At 46.0% G+C, this 13,561-nt stretch overlaps 2 protein-coding genes across 6 annotated transcripts in view; one reads left to right on the top strand and one right to left on the bottom strand.

The window, feature by feature from the left end:
- The window catches only part of RECQL5 (RecQ like helicase 5), a 30,375-nt gene extending 28,543 nt beyond the window's left edge, over positions 1-1,832 (bottom strand). For 2 of the 4 annotated variants that reach the window (XM_081162102.1, XM_081162104.1), the window contains exons 1-3: positions 1,662-1,823; positions 1,049-1,189; positions 167-288 (exon numbers count right to left, since the gene is read on the bottom strand). In XM_081162102.1, coding sequence (XP_081018228.1) covers positions 167-288; positions 1,049-1,175 — 249 coding nt within the window. In that variant the 5' untranslated portion in view covers positions 1,176-1,189; positions 1,662-1,823. Of the gene's footprint in view, positions 1-166; positions 289-1,048; positions 1,190-1,661 lie in introns of those variants that run through there. The other 2 variants (XM_081162103.1, XM_081162105.1) reach the window with 2 other exon arrangements.
- A 132-nt stretch (positions 1,833-1,964) lies between these two features.
- SAP30BP (SAP30 binding protein) overlaps positions 1,965-13,561 on the top strand; it is a 33,671-nt gene continuing 22,074 nt past the window's right edge. The window contains exons 1-4 of one of the 2 annotated variants that reach the window (XM_081162612.1): positions 1,977-2,120; positions 3,194-3,303; positions 5,751-5,798; positions 10,108-10,194. In XM_081162612.1, the coding sequence (XP_081018738.1) occupies positions 2,021-2,120; positions 3,194-3,303; positions 5,751-5,798; positions 10,108-10,194 (345 nt within the window). In that variant the 5' untranslated portion in view covers positions 1,977-2,020. Of the gene's footprint in view, positions 2,121-3,193; positions 3,304-5,750; positions 5,799-10,107; positions 10,195-13,561 lie in introns of both variants that reach the window. The other variant, XM_081162613.1, reaches the window with a different exon arrangement.

Here is a 13,561-nt window from a genome sequence, read left to right as displayed (position 1 = left end):
GAGAAGCCCACATATGGGCAATTCAGAAACCCAATACGGAGAGGGGGATAGGCAAATCAAGAAAATAAGAGGCAACAGACCAAAGAAAGAAGAAGTGAAATTTCTAGCTATAAACAACCTTTCCCGAAACTTTTTGGGCAACCGTCTTTATTCCCCTAAGCCTCACCTGAATCAAAGCAATGAGAGGAGAGATGACAATGGTGATGCCTTTGGCCAACAGAGCAGGGAGCTGATAGCAGAGGGATTTTCCTGCCCCTGTGGGCATGCACACAAAAACATCCTTGTCACCTGCAAACATACAAGAAGGCAGCATCTCAATGCTTTCTTCCTTTTCTCTTTCATTCATCAAGGCTGTTGAAAATTAAATGAGAATGTAGGAAAAGCCTGTAACAGAGTCTGGCACAAGGGGGGGGGGGTATCTCAATATAATCTTAATTCCCTTCCCATCCTCTCTATGAAAATGGATCCAGGGACATTTGGAAAAGCACACAAACCATTTCCTATCGCGGTAATAACACTACAAGGTTAAGAAGTCTGAGTCTGCTGGGATATAGATGATTGAACTAAATAGCCATGAAAGCTGAATACTTCTAGATGAGTGGGCATATGTGTAGACATGGAAGCAATTTAGACCTCTTTTGTTTATAAACATTATAGTGTAATTAACAATACATTGCTGCTCCCCTCTTAACAACCTCCATTTGTCAAGGAGTCTCAGTTTTATAACATTATTAATCCTTCCTTCCTAATTTGGAATCCAGGCCACTCAATCTTTAACAAAGGGATTACCTAGGTCAGTGACTGGATTAGGCCATTCCTGCCACTCCCACACAAACTAATGGGATTCTATGAACTGTTTTCAAAGACAATCTGTAGCCCTGGCTATGAAATGTAAGAAACAGAACAGCTGGGTGGTTCTGCCCATAAAACTGCAAGTTTTGGGTAACAAGTCTACAAGAAGTAGAAAGGGTCAGAAGGAGGGGTGTTCTCTGTCAGGGCTGCAGTACCGCCAGTGTAAACGTAAGCACAGGTAGCTTGGCAATGTTACCTTTCACCACAGCCATGGTCGCACTCTCCTGTAAAGGCGTCTTAAAAGAGTCAAACCCAAAGACCTTCTTCAGTGTGCTCCGGACTTGACGCTCAGGATCACAAGGAGAGGAACGGTGGGTGCTCATCTTAGCAACAGACAGTGGCCAAAGGTTAAGGCAAAGGTGTCGATCACAGGGTTGTGACAGAAACCCTCTGTTCTGCTTTCAAAATACTGCTTCTCTGTGAGGATAAGCTTGCTTGATTACAGTCAAGCAATATACTATTTTCACGTAATACAGCAATACAATGCTGGGTAATTAACATCTCCACTCTCACATCGGTGAAAATAAAAACACTGAACTATCCCAGGCACAAAGCTAGAAATCAGATCACAAGAAACACAAATGTCTTCGGAATCGTTTGGAGAAGTTGGAATTGTTTGTCTAAGACCCACTTTCTGCTCCTATAAGCGCAGCCATGAGGGTCACTCTCCGCCCCCCCCCAGGACCCCGACCCCGTCTTCCCAACTCCCAGAGGAGAGCTCTTCCCCTTTCCTCCTCTGAGCCCCTCAATCCTCTCTTCAGTCGAAGTCCCCCTCTCATCGAAGTCCCCCTCTCATCACCCCAAGATATCAGAGCTGGCCGTCGGCCGCCCAGGAACGAAGGGCTCTGGTCGGGGGTGGCGGCTGACGCCTGCGGGCTCGGGAACTACTCGAAGACCCCGGTCGCCATCGCCAACTCTGAGAAGCCAAACAGTGGGACAATCGCTGCCGGGTGAAAACCCAAGCAACCTTGTTTCCGTCGCGCAGTAATGACGTCGCGCCGGCGCTGCGCGAGGGGCGGGGCCAGGCGCGGGAAACAAGGGTCTTGATTGGATCCCGGTCTGGAACGGGCGCGGGGAGCTCCTGGGATCCGGAAGTAGTCGCCTCTCTGCACGGAAGTCGGCTTTCTGGCGTCAGCGGAGCGAGCCGCCGCGCGGCTGTGGGAGTAAGATGGCGGGGAAGAAGAGCGTCCTGTCTTCTCTCGCCGTGTACGCGGAAGATTCAGAGCCCGAGTCTGACGGGGAGGCCGGAGTCGAAGGCAGCGCGGCTGGTGAGGCCCCAGTAGGGAAGTGGAAGGGGAGAAGCAGGTGTTGACGCGGAACGCTGCTCTCCTGGCCGGGCGGGAGGGAAAGAGGTGGTCACTGTACCCCAAGGGTCGGGCCCCGGAGCCCCGCGGCGCGACCCGGACGCGCGGTGGTAAGAATGGATCCTCTCCTTCCGTTGATTCGCGTATTCTGCCGGAACTTCCTGCAGACCTCCGTGCCCGGCATCTTGCTGGGCAGAGGGACAGACGAAGGGTGGAGAGGGTCTGAGGCTGCTGATAGCCTACCTGTTCTCTCCGAGCGTGTTTGACGGAAGAGAGTGATGAGTGAAACGTAGGTGGAGAGTCATAAAGGTTGCGTCTTACGACATTTATAACTTAACTAGTAACGTGTCCTGGACGCATCGTGGAGCTTTCGGAAAAAATGTATCTGGTCTCCACTGCGAGAGTCTCATTCGGTAGATCTGGGCTCGTGTGAGCTTTCCGAGGCTCCTCGGCGATTCCATTATTTTGTGAGTTAAATCCCCTCAGTGATTTTTGTTGCCCTACCCAGGTTGAGGATCACGATGTTAGGAAGTGGGAGCAGATTCATTTGGGAGCGTAGAGAGGTATTGAGTTAACCTAATAGAGCTGGGCCTTGGTTTCTTCATCTGGAAAGTGAGGGCGCTTGGGCTGGGTTAGCTACTCTCAGTTTTATGTGGCCTTTACCAGTCAGGAGGTTCTCTGGTGGTTTCCCAGTAATTTGTATTGTTTTGGGGGGGGTTGTTTGTTTCTCGAGTAGGTGTGATTGAGAACCCCTTGGGGTACCCCCAGTTGAAGGTCCTGTTCCTAGGGGAGGACACACAAAAATGAGGATGACAGTACTTGTTTTGTTTGAGAAGATGAGTTCACTGGTGCCTGTGATCCAAGGTAGACATCCATAGAGGTGCTCAAACAACAGAACCTGGGGCCTCCTGTCATTTAATATGAGACTTAGGTTCCCTTTTTACCTTAAGGTATAGTTCTAGCCACTCAAATCACCAAAAGGATTTCTTGCATTTTCCCTCCATTTATTCATTTTTATTTTTCTCCCCCTGTTTAAGAGGAAAAAGGCGGACTGGTATCTGACGCCTATGGAGAGGATGATTTTTCTCGCCTGGGGGTTGATGAGGATGGTTATGAAGAAGATGAGGAGGAGAACAGCAAACAGTCGGTAAGTAGCTGTTCCCAAACCCAGAGCTGCTCATAGCACCATTTCATTTGTTAGAAACTTCCTGAACTGTTCCGACGGCATTCCGTTTCATACATAATTTTACCCCTTCTCCCCCACTCTTTGGTGTCAGTTAAGGAAACAGGGTTGGGTATTAGCAGTTTTGTTTGAAAATCACATTTGTTTTCACCTGGACCATTTTGTATTAACCTTTGAATTAAAATTTTGGGGAAAAGATAGTAATTGTTTTATTTGACCCAGATATCAGTGGGTGTTTTATGTTGGTTTTCCCTGTTTAGATAATTTGTTCCATTTTCAACAGTGTATTCATTCTAATTGGTGTATCATTTATATCTGTAATCAGTCTTATATTATTTTAAACCTTGGTTGGGGTCATTCAGATCTTTCAGTTTATTTACTGAATTATTTATTTATTAATCCAGGTTAGGAAGAAAAATTATTATTATTATTGTGTGTGTGTGTGATTCAGTGCTTCTTAAGTTCTCTCGACATTTTACTTGGCACTTTTTATCACAGTGCCCTTGATTCTTGATCACAAATCTTGCCTGAAGTTTAGTAAGTGTTAGCTAACACAAGAGAACTTGTGTCTTCACCAGAAGGACTTTAGATACACTATCACCTAAGCATCATGAGCCAGAATTTAAAAGTTTGGAAAAAAACAAGGATTCAGCTGGTGCCTGGCACAAAGACATACAAAGTTGAATGTGGATATTTAGCAACAGCTTTAAATGAAACATTCAGTGTACTTTTATAATTTGTTTGAAAACTTTGTTACATGTTGATATTTCAATGTTACCTTTAACACTTTCCAAATTAAACAAAACTGTACTTTGTAGATATTTTTATGCCTTTAGCCCCACCGTTAATGCTGATAATTCAGAATAGACTCAAATTGGTTAGGAAAGCTTTGCAAGTTATGCTCTCTTCCTGACTTTTCTTGAGTGCACACATTCTGCCTTAACAGCCACAACTTTCCTTCAGTAAACCTGCATAGTGTATTTTGAAGTGTCATTCCACATTGGCTTTGCTTAGAATTTTCATCATATTTAAGCTTTACTTCATATTTTAGTAAAATTCTCTCTTCAGACTCCAATATAGACCTCCTACAATGTGATTGTATTTGGCTGAGCTACATCTCTGATATTTAGCCTGATTGGACTCATTTTAAGGAGATTATAAAGATTTCATTTAAAACCTTTGGTTCATTTAAAACGCCTTACGGGACAGTTAAATCTCAAACCCATCAGGATAGTTTATTCACATCTCTCAGGTGATGTTTATATTAACATCTGGACTGCTCTGTAATGTGGGGGTTAAAGTGTAGCTTGATTGAAAAAAACAGTTTCAAGGGAAAGTTTTTTCCTGGGTGTTAGGTTCAAGGTTCCCATGCATCCGGGTGTTCTGGGTAGTGGAGCTGATCTTTAGTCTTCATTAGTATTCAGTGGGAAGGTGGGCTAGCTCGTGTGAGGCCAGTACATGCCTTGGAGAGTGCCTTGCTCACGTGGTGCTTTATGTCTAGCAGACCATTGGGGTAAGGAACAAGCCTGGATGGAATGGTAAATGGCAGTTTTGTGAGGAACTTGAATGGAGGCAGGGTACACTCACCTGGGATCCAGGAAAGGCTGGGCACTGCCCTTTATTTATTTTTATTTTTATTGATTTCAGAGAGAGGAAGGGAGAGGGAGAGAGAGATAGAAGCATCAATGATGAGAGTCATTGATTGGCTGCCTCCTGCACACCCCCTACTGGGGATTGAGCCCACAACAGGAGCTTGTGCCCTGACTGGGAATCCAACGGTGGCCGCCTGGTTCATAGGTCAATGCTCAACCACTGAGCCACGCCAGCCGGGCTGGGCATTGCCCTTTAGTCATGCCTGTCCCAGGTTACTTGGCCTGGTCATTTGATGCCTGCCTTCCAGCTGTTCATGTCGGTGCAAACAAATGCTGCTGAGTTGAAGTGCTGGGGTACAGTGTGTGTGTGTCACGGCACTCTGACTGTGAACAGTGTCATGGGAGGTCTGAGTCGGACTGTGTATATGAAAAGCAAAGGAGGAGAAATACTTGTTTCTGGTTTGAAGTGCTTGGTGTTTCATTGGAAACAGTGCGTCTGCTCTGTCCTGTGGGGGCTAGCCTTGTTCTTTTCTGACGCATATTGTGGCCTTTTCTCCACTTTCCTGTCTGTGATTTTTAATCTTGTCCATTTTCAGGCAGTGGTGCTGCTGGAGTAGTGGCTTTGAGCCGCCGATGTTCTTTTCCCCCAGAACATCTCCTTTCCCCCTTTTCTTTCCCCAGTTTGGGTCGTGTGGTAGGGGAGGGGTTCTTGGTGGGGTGACCCAGGCTGGGTAAATTTGCTCCAGCCCTTCGTTGTGCATGTGAGAATGTTCAGGCCCACTCTTTTAAGCTTAATCCTCTAAATTCTTTGTCTTGTAGGAAGATGACGATTCAGAGACTGAAAAACCTGAGGCTGATGACCCAAAGGTATTTGGTGTTGGCTGTGGTGGGTGGCTGGATGCAAACAAGGCATTTCAACATTATGGCTCGGTTCACATGTCTGGTCAAGGTCTGTCCCGCTGACACACTGTGCAACCACGTGCAAATGTTCTGGGATGGAATCAGTTTCATGAAGAAACCTGGAGAGCACTCTGGAATGAGTCAGTCCTGGAGCCTGGACCTCCAGCCTTGCAGGTAGTGCCAGATCTCCAGACCAGAGAGGCTAGAGGCTTGGCTGAGGGCAACAGCCTAGCTGTGCTCTGTGTCCACTTAGGCTTTGTGGGGTCACTGCTCCTGCAGGTGGGTTAGAAATGGGAATGTTCCCAGAGTCAGGAAGCATTAAGGGCCGCCTTGTGCATCCTGGGTTCTCTATAGTTGTCTAGAAGAAAAGAGGGGCCATAGAGGGCGAGGCAGATTGAGGCCTCTCCCTGCTGTTGGGGATGCTGAACCTAATCGTTGTTTCCCAGGCTTGTGCCCTTCCACTCTCGGGTAAACCATATAGAATGGTTTTTTTCGAAACAACATAGCTATTTCTTATATTTCTATCCCAGTAGCAGCCAAGAGTAATTAGCAATGTTTCTTGTCATGCTCCTTGACCCTGCTATGATAAAGGTTGAAAACTGCTCCTTGTGTCATGTAGGCTTGTACTGTGTGCTGGGCATTAGTACAAGTGTGCCTGTCGGGACAACACTCTTTAGGGACAAACTTTAGAGAAAGACTGATTCTATCACTCTAGGCCTGGGGAGTAGGGACAAGTTTTGTGATTAAAAACTGCTTTAAAACCAGCTGAGACTGGCTTGCTCTCCCTCCTGGGAGCATGCCCACCCCTTTTCCCACAGACCTGCATCGTCTAAACTCTTAAGAGTTCCCATGAGACTTGCAACCAGGGGAGCAATGGACAGCAGTAGCTTGTCCCAGGCAAACCCCCTGAACCCAAGGCCCCCTTTTCTCTGACTTTCCAGTGAGCCAAAACAACCCCACTTGTTCTCCCTTCTTTTCCATAACATTTCCCGGGAGCCAAAGCAGGCCTGCCGAGGCTCTCCTGCTGCTGCTTCTATCCTAAGCCTGCCATTGTTTCACTGTCCCCAGCTTTAATAAATGTACTCTCAAAAAAAACACCAGTTGAGGCTTTCAAGGTGATCTAGTGGAATTTAGAAAAATTATACCCAATTAGAATCTAAAACAGCAGCATAGTTGAAAATATACCATAAGCTGTTCCAAATTTAAACAGATTCTGTGATTGGATGTAACGGTGTACAAACACTGAAATCAGCCCATGAAAGGCTAGGGTGATGAAGAGAAGAAAACATTGTACCAAGAAGTGTTAGCATCAGCAAGCAGGAGAAAAACTATCCCAGGAACACGGATGCAGGCTCACTTGGCCAAGGTCACAGCTCCACATGGGCTTGCAGAAAGGAAATGATCAGTACCGTTAGTGTTCGGCTTCTGTCAGTGTTGGGGCTTCAGTGGTAGAAGGAAGGGAGCGTCTGTGGGACCTGGAGCCTTTATGTTTCCAGTTGCCAGAGTTTCCCAACACTAGAGCCTCCTGGGGCGGATGGCTAAGAGCAGGGTGTGCACACCTGTCCCCCTTCTGGATTATAGTGATTCAGACAGTAAGTCCCCTGGGAATGACATGCCTATGAGAGGAGGAATGGCAGGGGCAGAAATGGAAAGTTTGAGCTTGTTAATGTGTCTTTTGTGCTCAGCCTCCCCTTTCTCAGTCCCATAAGAAGGTTAGAAGCACATGTCATTTATACTTGCTCCTTGACTGCTGCGCTTTCCTGGTTTTTTGGTGTGTGTTTTTTTAAATTACAGATTACATTCCATATTATTTTGTATTGGTTTCAGGTGTACAGCACAGTGGCTTATACAGTCATATACTTTACAGAGTGTTCCCCTGATATGTCCAGTACCCACCTGTCATTGTGCAGTTACAATACTATTGACTGTATCCCTTGTGCTGTACTTTTACATCCCAGCCATTTAGTCATTTGAAGTTCAAGTCTGTGAAATGAAAAGTTTTCAGGAAACAATTTTGGTTCCTGTTAGGAAGCCCTCAGAAACCAGAACACAAACTCCAGCCCTCAAAGTAACTCGATATAGTTCTTTCGGAGGGTGAACGTGGAGGGGGTCAGACGGAGCTCTCCAGTGCAGATGTCCTCTAATCCCCAGTGGCTTGGAGAGGCCCACCAGGGAACATAGAGACAGTAAGTCCTCTTAGCATCTCCAAGGACTAAAAATGGTCCCGGGCACCAGCCTTCTGTGCCCTGCTCTCCTTATTCAGGGCGCTGGCTTCCTCTCCAGCCTGAGCTGGCATCAGACTGTCTTCCCGATAATGGCCTCCAGTCAACCTCTCTCAACCCTCCCTGTGTTTTGGAACTTTTCTGTCACGTTTAAGTTTTATTTCAATTTATATTTAACAATATTTTTGTGTTCTAAACCTTTAATTTTTTAATATTTCTGCCTTCAGGATGTGAAGTTTCTAGTTCTAGGATGTCACTTATTTTATTAGCAAATGGATTGGTGTCATTCAGGTCTTTTCCACTAGATGGCACTCCTCCCTACTTTGGCTTTTTAAGATCTGCTTTTAATTTTTTATTATAGCAGCTCTCACGACATTTTGGCTCCTTTACACAATGAAAAATTACGATCCCAAAGGGCTTTTCTTCATTTTGTCCTTGGTGACATTTATTTTCTTAGAAGTTAAAACTGAGAAAAATGCTGAATATTTAAAATAACAAACCTATTACATGTTAACATAAATAACATTTTTATGAAAAATTACTATTTCAGAAATCAGAACAAAGTTAGTACAAAGAGAGGCATCATTTTACCATTTCACAAGTTGCCTTAATGTTTAATGTCTAGCTTAGTGGAAAGCAGGTTCTCATAACCGCTGCATTCAGCCTGTTGCGATATGTTGTTTTGGTTGAAGTATTTGAAGAAACTCTCTTCACACAGACAGGTGGTTTGAAAAAGAAGTATTTTAATAGCTATTCGGGTACTTGTGGATATTCTCCTTTGATACTTTATCAAAACTCAACAAGCAGTAGTTTTCTCAAGGTTAGTTTGTTGCATCGTGGAATGTGAAGCCTTAGTGATGAGCTTTGGACTCTGCTGCATTAGAGCCCATGGTCTCTCTCGGACCTTGAGTGCCTCTTACCCAGACATGGTGTCACATCATCAGACACTAGCGATTTGGAAAACGTTGGTTCACTGAGTTACACAGATCTCCTTGATGTTGACACATCTGGTTCTGTAATTGCAAAAGAAAAAATCCTATTTGTTAGTGACATTACTGACCTCAGCAGACAAACCATTAAGTATGGGAAGCTGGCTTGCTCACAGCGGGGACCATACGTTTCCCACATTCTAGTGTTTGCTGGAGAGCTGGAATGTTGTTATTGCCAATAAATCCTCTCTGTTTTCCTTGAAGTGACAGGCTTTGTTTTTGAGAAAATGTCTGCCAGACGCCCAAGTCGGGAGAACCATAGTTTGTCTGTCATTCTTTCAAGTAAAAATGGTGTTCCATGAAGAAAGCAGCTCGGTCAGCTTGGAACTCAAGTAATCACGTAATTGCTTTCCCTTGAGATGTCCAAGTTTATGTATCCCTCTCATGTCATCATACAAAATGTTAAAAAAAAAATTGTACTCAAGGGTCAAGGATGTTCGGAAGTGAAATTGGCTTTTTTTTTTTTTTTTTTAAACTGAGAGTGAGACTCCTGCTAGAATTTGGTGCTGCTGCCTTGATTTGTTCTAAAGGGCCAACAAGTTGACCCACCATTGCTCCTGTAAATGTCAACACGATGAAACAGGTAAATAATGTCTTCATGTTATGAAAATAGTTTTGACCTTACAGACCCCCAAGGGTCCACAGATCAACTTTGAGAATCACTGTTCTTCAAAAACAAGAAGCTGGGGTCGGTAATATTAAATAACTGTGATAACTGCATTCATTGCTCTGTGTGTGTCCCTGAAGCTGTTGCTCTTAGCCTCAGGGGGCCTTGAGCTGCATGGGGGCCGAAGAGCACTCAGAGGAGGAGACCGCCCAGGTGGTGGGGAGAAGTCAAACGTCTGGTGTTAGAGACCTGGGATTGAATCCCAGCTGTCCTCGCGGGAAGTCCCCTAACCTCAGTGTTTCTCACCTGGAAAATAAGCATCATGATAAAATCTGCCTCATTTGTTTTATGAGCCTTAACTAAGTAAAATGTAAATAAATACTTAGCTTAATAGTCTGGCATGTCTGTGTTCAGTAGCGTTAGGTGCAACGACCAGTACTCCTCTGCTCCCTTCCCAGGTGGTCACACGTGTCGTTGAGGCGTTTTTTGGAATATTGAATTCCGCATTTAAACTGGAGTACACTCAGAGGAGAGAAATCTTCAAGGTGAGGGGACTTAAAACCACATCAGCCCTGGCCGGCATGGCTCAGTGGTTAGAGCATCAGCCTGCGCACCAGAGGGTCGAGAGTTCGATTCCCGGTCGAGGGCACATACCTGGGTTGCAGGTTCGATCCCCGCCCCCGGTCGGGGCATCGATGTGTCTCTCTCACATCGATGTTTCCCCCCCCTTCTCTCTCTCCCCTTCCCCCCCTCCCTTCCACTCTCTGAAAATCAATGGAAAAAATAACCTCATTCCCTGGGTGAGAATTAAAAAACAAAAACAACCACATCATGTGAGGAAAAGTTAAGGAGCTGGGAGAGAAGACTGGGGAAGAACTGGTAGCTATGTCTGCTGTCTAAAGGTCTGGCAAGGGAGGGAGCCGCCGCCTGAAGCAGCGCATAGAATTTCACAGCAGGAGTTGCTGCCATCTGACGAGGAGCTTTCTGTTATCTCTTGCCAAAAGTGGGTCGAGCTGCTTCAGGAGGTAGTGAGCTCCCTGTTCATGGATCCCTTTCCGACGAGGTTTAAGAAACCCTTTGTTGAGCACGTCCTAAAAGAAACGTGCGGGTTGGCGTTGGACAAAACCCCAAGGGGTTTCTGGGCAAAGACTTGGGGGTTATGCATGAGCAAAGCTGAGTTTCCTCTAACTTCATTATTTGTTGACTTTAGAAAGTCAGCAAGTGTAGAGCACAGAGACTGGGAATTGCCATAGTTTTTACCATTCTGTTTGGGGTCACCAGTGAATGCAAAGTCCCTTATTTGGGGGTTTGAGTTAGAAATGGTAGCTCCAGACCACCTCTGGGGAGCCTTTGGTCCTGATCCATCGGCCTGATGCTGGGGTGGCTCTGGGTTTGCTGAGTTCGCTGTGAACTAGAGAAAAGGAGGCTGGAGGAGGTAGCTGAGCATCCACAGGAAACGATGCTTCAGCACCCGGGGCCAGCAGATCTCTTCTCTCGCTTCAGTTTTCTGGTCTTACCTCTTCAGTAAGCAGCCTGACTCAGCTGTTCTGATTACTCAACAGAAGGTGGCACTGCTGTCCCAGGAAAAGTCAGACAAGACAAGGTAGCCCTCGTCCAGCTCCTCACTTGGGGACAGGGTGCCCGTAGCTTAAGTGTTTCCTCCATCTGTTTGCCCTCGGCCCACAAGCTTCCCTTTTCACCACTCTCTTTTGTCCATGCTTTACCTCGTTTGCCCTGGACCATTTTCCCATTTATTTTTTCCCCATGTGCACAGTTCCTGCGTATGGGGAAGGTATTTCCACTCACTGCTCCAACACACCCTTCCTTTGAAAACAAACACAAGCATTGATGACCTGGCTTGAGATAGCTGGAGCGGCCTGTCTCCGGCTACCTGGGAGGCCGGCTTCACTGTGTGGGGTGGGCTTGCTCGCCTCCCCGAGGTGCTGTGTCCAGGCTGCGACCCAGGGAAAGCATCCTCCAGGCCCGAGGAGTGAACATCTGTCAAAACAAGGGAGTGTCTCTGGGTCAAGGAGGTTGCATATGGTGGGGGAAACATTGCTCCGGCATTTCTTTAAAAGGCGTGTATAAACCCAGTTAAAAGAAAACATTAAAAAAAATTCTTTGGGCCTCGAAGTCATGCAGAAATGTGGAGTTCAGAGCCGGGAGCTAGTCTGGTGAACTTGGTGTCAGAAGGCCCAGGTTGCACACCGGCGTGGCCCCCCTGCAGCTGCGGCCCACAGGCCCACAGTTTGAACTGCGCTCGGTTCTCTGAAGCTGGGGCTGTGGTCCCCACTTTGCCAGGTGACCGTGACAGCAGGACAGGAAGATGTGTGTGAATGTGCTTTTGACTGTCTGGGCTCAAGTATCTGCTGTGGGTTGAGGCTCTGGGGCCACATGTCATTGTTACCAGGTTGGGGGAACTGTTCTAACGCAGCTGTCAGCATTGCCTGGCCGCCTCAGCCGGGGTGCTTCTGATCGCACGCCCTCTCCTGTGGGTCAGAATTGCCACATCTCCCAGTTCCCAGCACCCTTGGGGATTTTCCACAGAACTCCTAGGCCAAAAGAAATCCCTAACAGTTGTTTCAGTAATTGACTCCACCACAATCGGCATTACTGTCCTCATAACTTAGGAGCCGCTTGAAGAAAATATACATCTGTGCAGTGTCTGACAGATGCTGAGTCATGCTGTGTTTCCCTTGACATCGTTAAATGTCACTGCACCTTTGTGAGTTTGCTGCGGCATCCTGGGGTACCTTGATGGGCTGTTTGGGAGCTGCATTGGTAGTTTGTTTTAGAGATCCATCGTGGTGGAGCTTGGTAGAGTCCTCACTTACCCTGCCCTGGAGGCCTGGCCACCTAGTGAACAGGTCCTTGCCTTCAGCGGCCATACGTATGTACCCGAATTTCCTTTAAGAAAGTCAAGTGTTTTGGTTGCCATGTTATTGACTCTGAGTCTAGATGAACAATTTGTATTGGGCAGAACTGACTCAGTAATTTCCTCACTTCCTGCCCTTGAGCCCCTTCTTGACCCAGCAATATTCTTTTTTTAATTATTATGTTAGCTGTAGGGTTTTTGTTGTGTTTTTTTAAAATTATCTTTATTATTGAAAGTATTATAAATATCCCCCTTTCCCCGCATTGATTCCCCTCCACCCTGCACCCCCCCCCAGGCCTTCACCCCATATTGTCTGTGTCCATGGGTTATGCATATATGCATATAAGTTCTTATTTTAATCTCTCTCCATCTACCCCCACCTTCCCTCTGAGCTTCATCTGTTCCATGCTTCTTTGTCTCTGGATCTGTTTTGTTCATCGGTTTATTTTGTTCATTAGATTCCACATATGAGTAAGATCATGTGATACTTGTCTTTCTCTGACTGGTTTATTTCGCTTAGCATCATACTCTCCAGGTCCCACCATGCTTTCTCAAAGGGTAAGGGAGACTTCGTTTTTACAGCTGCATAGTATTCCATGGTGTAAATGTTAAGGTGCTTGATATTATTTCAATCTTCTTGAACTTGTAGAGACTTGTTTTGTGTCCTAACATGTGGTCCACCTTTGAGAATGTCCCACGTGCACTTGAGAGGAATGTATATTCTGCAGCTTTGGAATGGAATGTTCTGTAAATGTCGATTAAATCCATCTGATCTACCGTGTCATTTAGGGTCACTGTTTCCCTTGTTGATTGTCTGGAAGATCTATCCAGTAAAGTCAGTGGGGTGTTAAAGTCTCCTACTATTGATTCAGCGTTGTTCTTGATCTAAAATATCAGAATCAAAGATCTGGAACCTGAAAACTGCCCAAGGAGACTGTTTCCCAGGAATTTGCTGTTGACACTGATTTGAGGAAAAACTTTCAGAAGTCTGCCAGCAGTTGCAACATGTCAGGTTGAAATCTTAAGAAATTTTTATT

This window comes from Miniopterus schreibersii (assembly GCF_964146895.1).
Source record: "Miniopterus schreibersii genome assembly, chromosome: 16".
Lineage (NCBI taxonomy): Eukaryota > Metazoa > Chordata > Mammalia > Chiroptera > Miniopteridae > Miniopterus > Miniopterus schreibersii.
The sequence above is the reverse complement of the archived record's forward strand: the minus strand, read 5'-3'. Positions and strand labels throughout refer to the sequence as shown.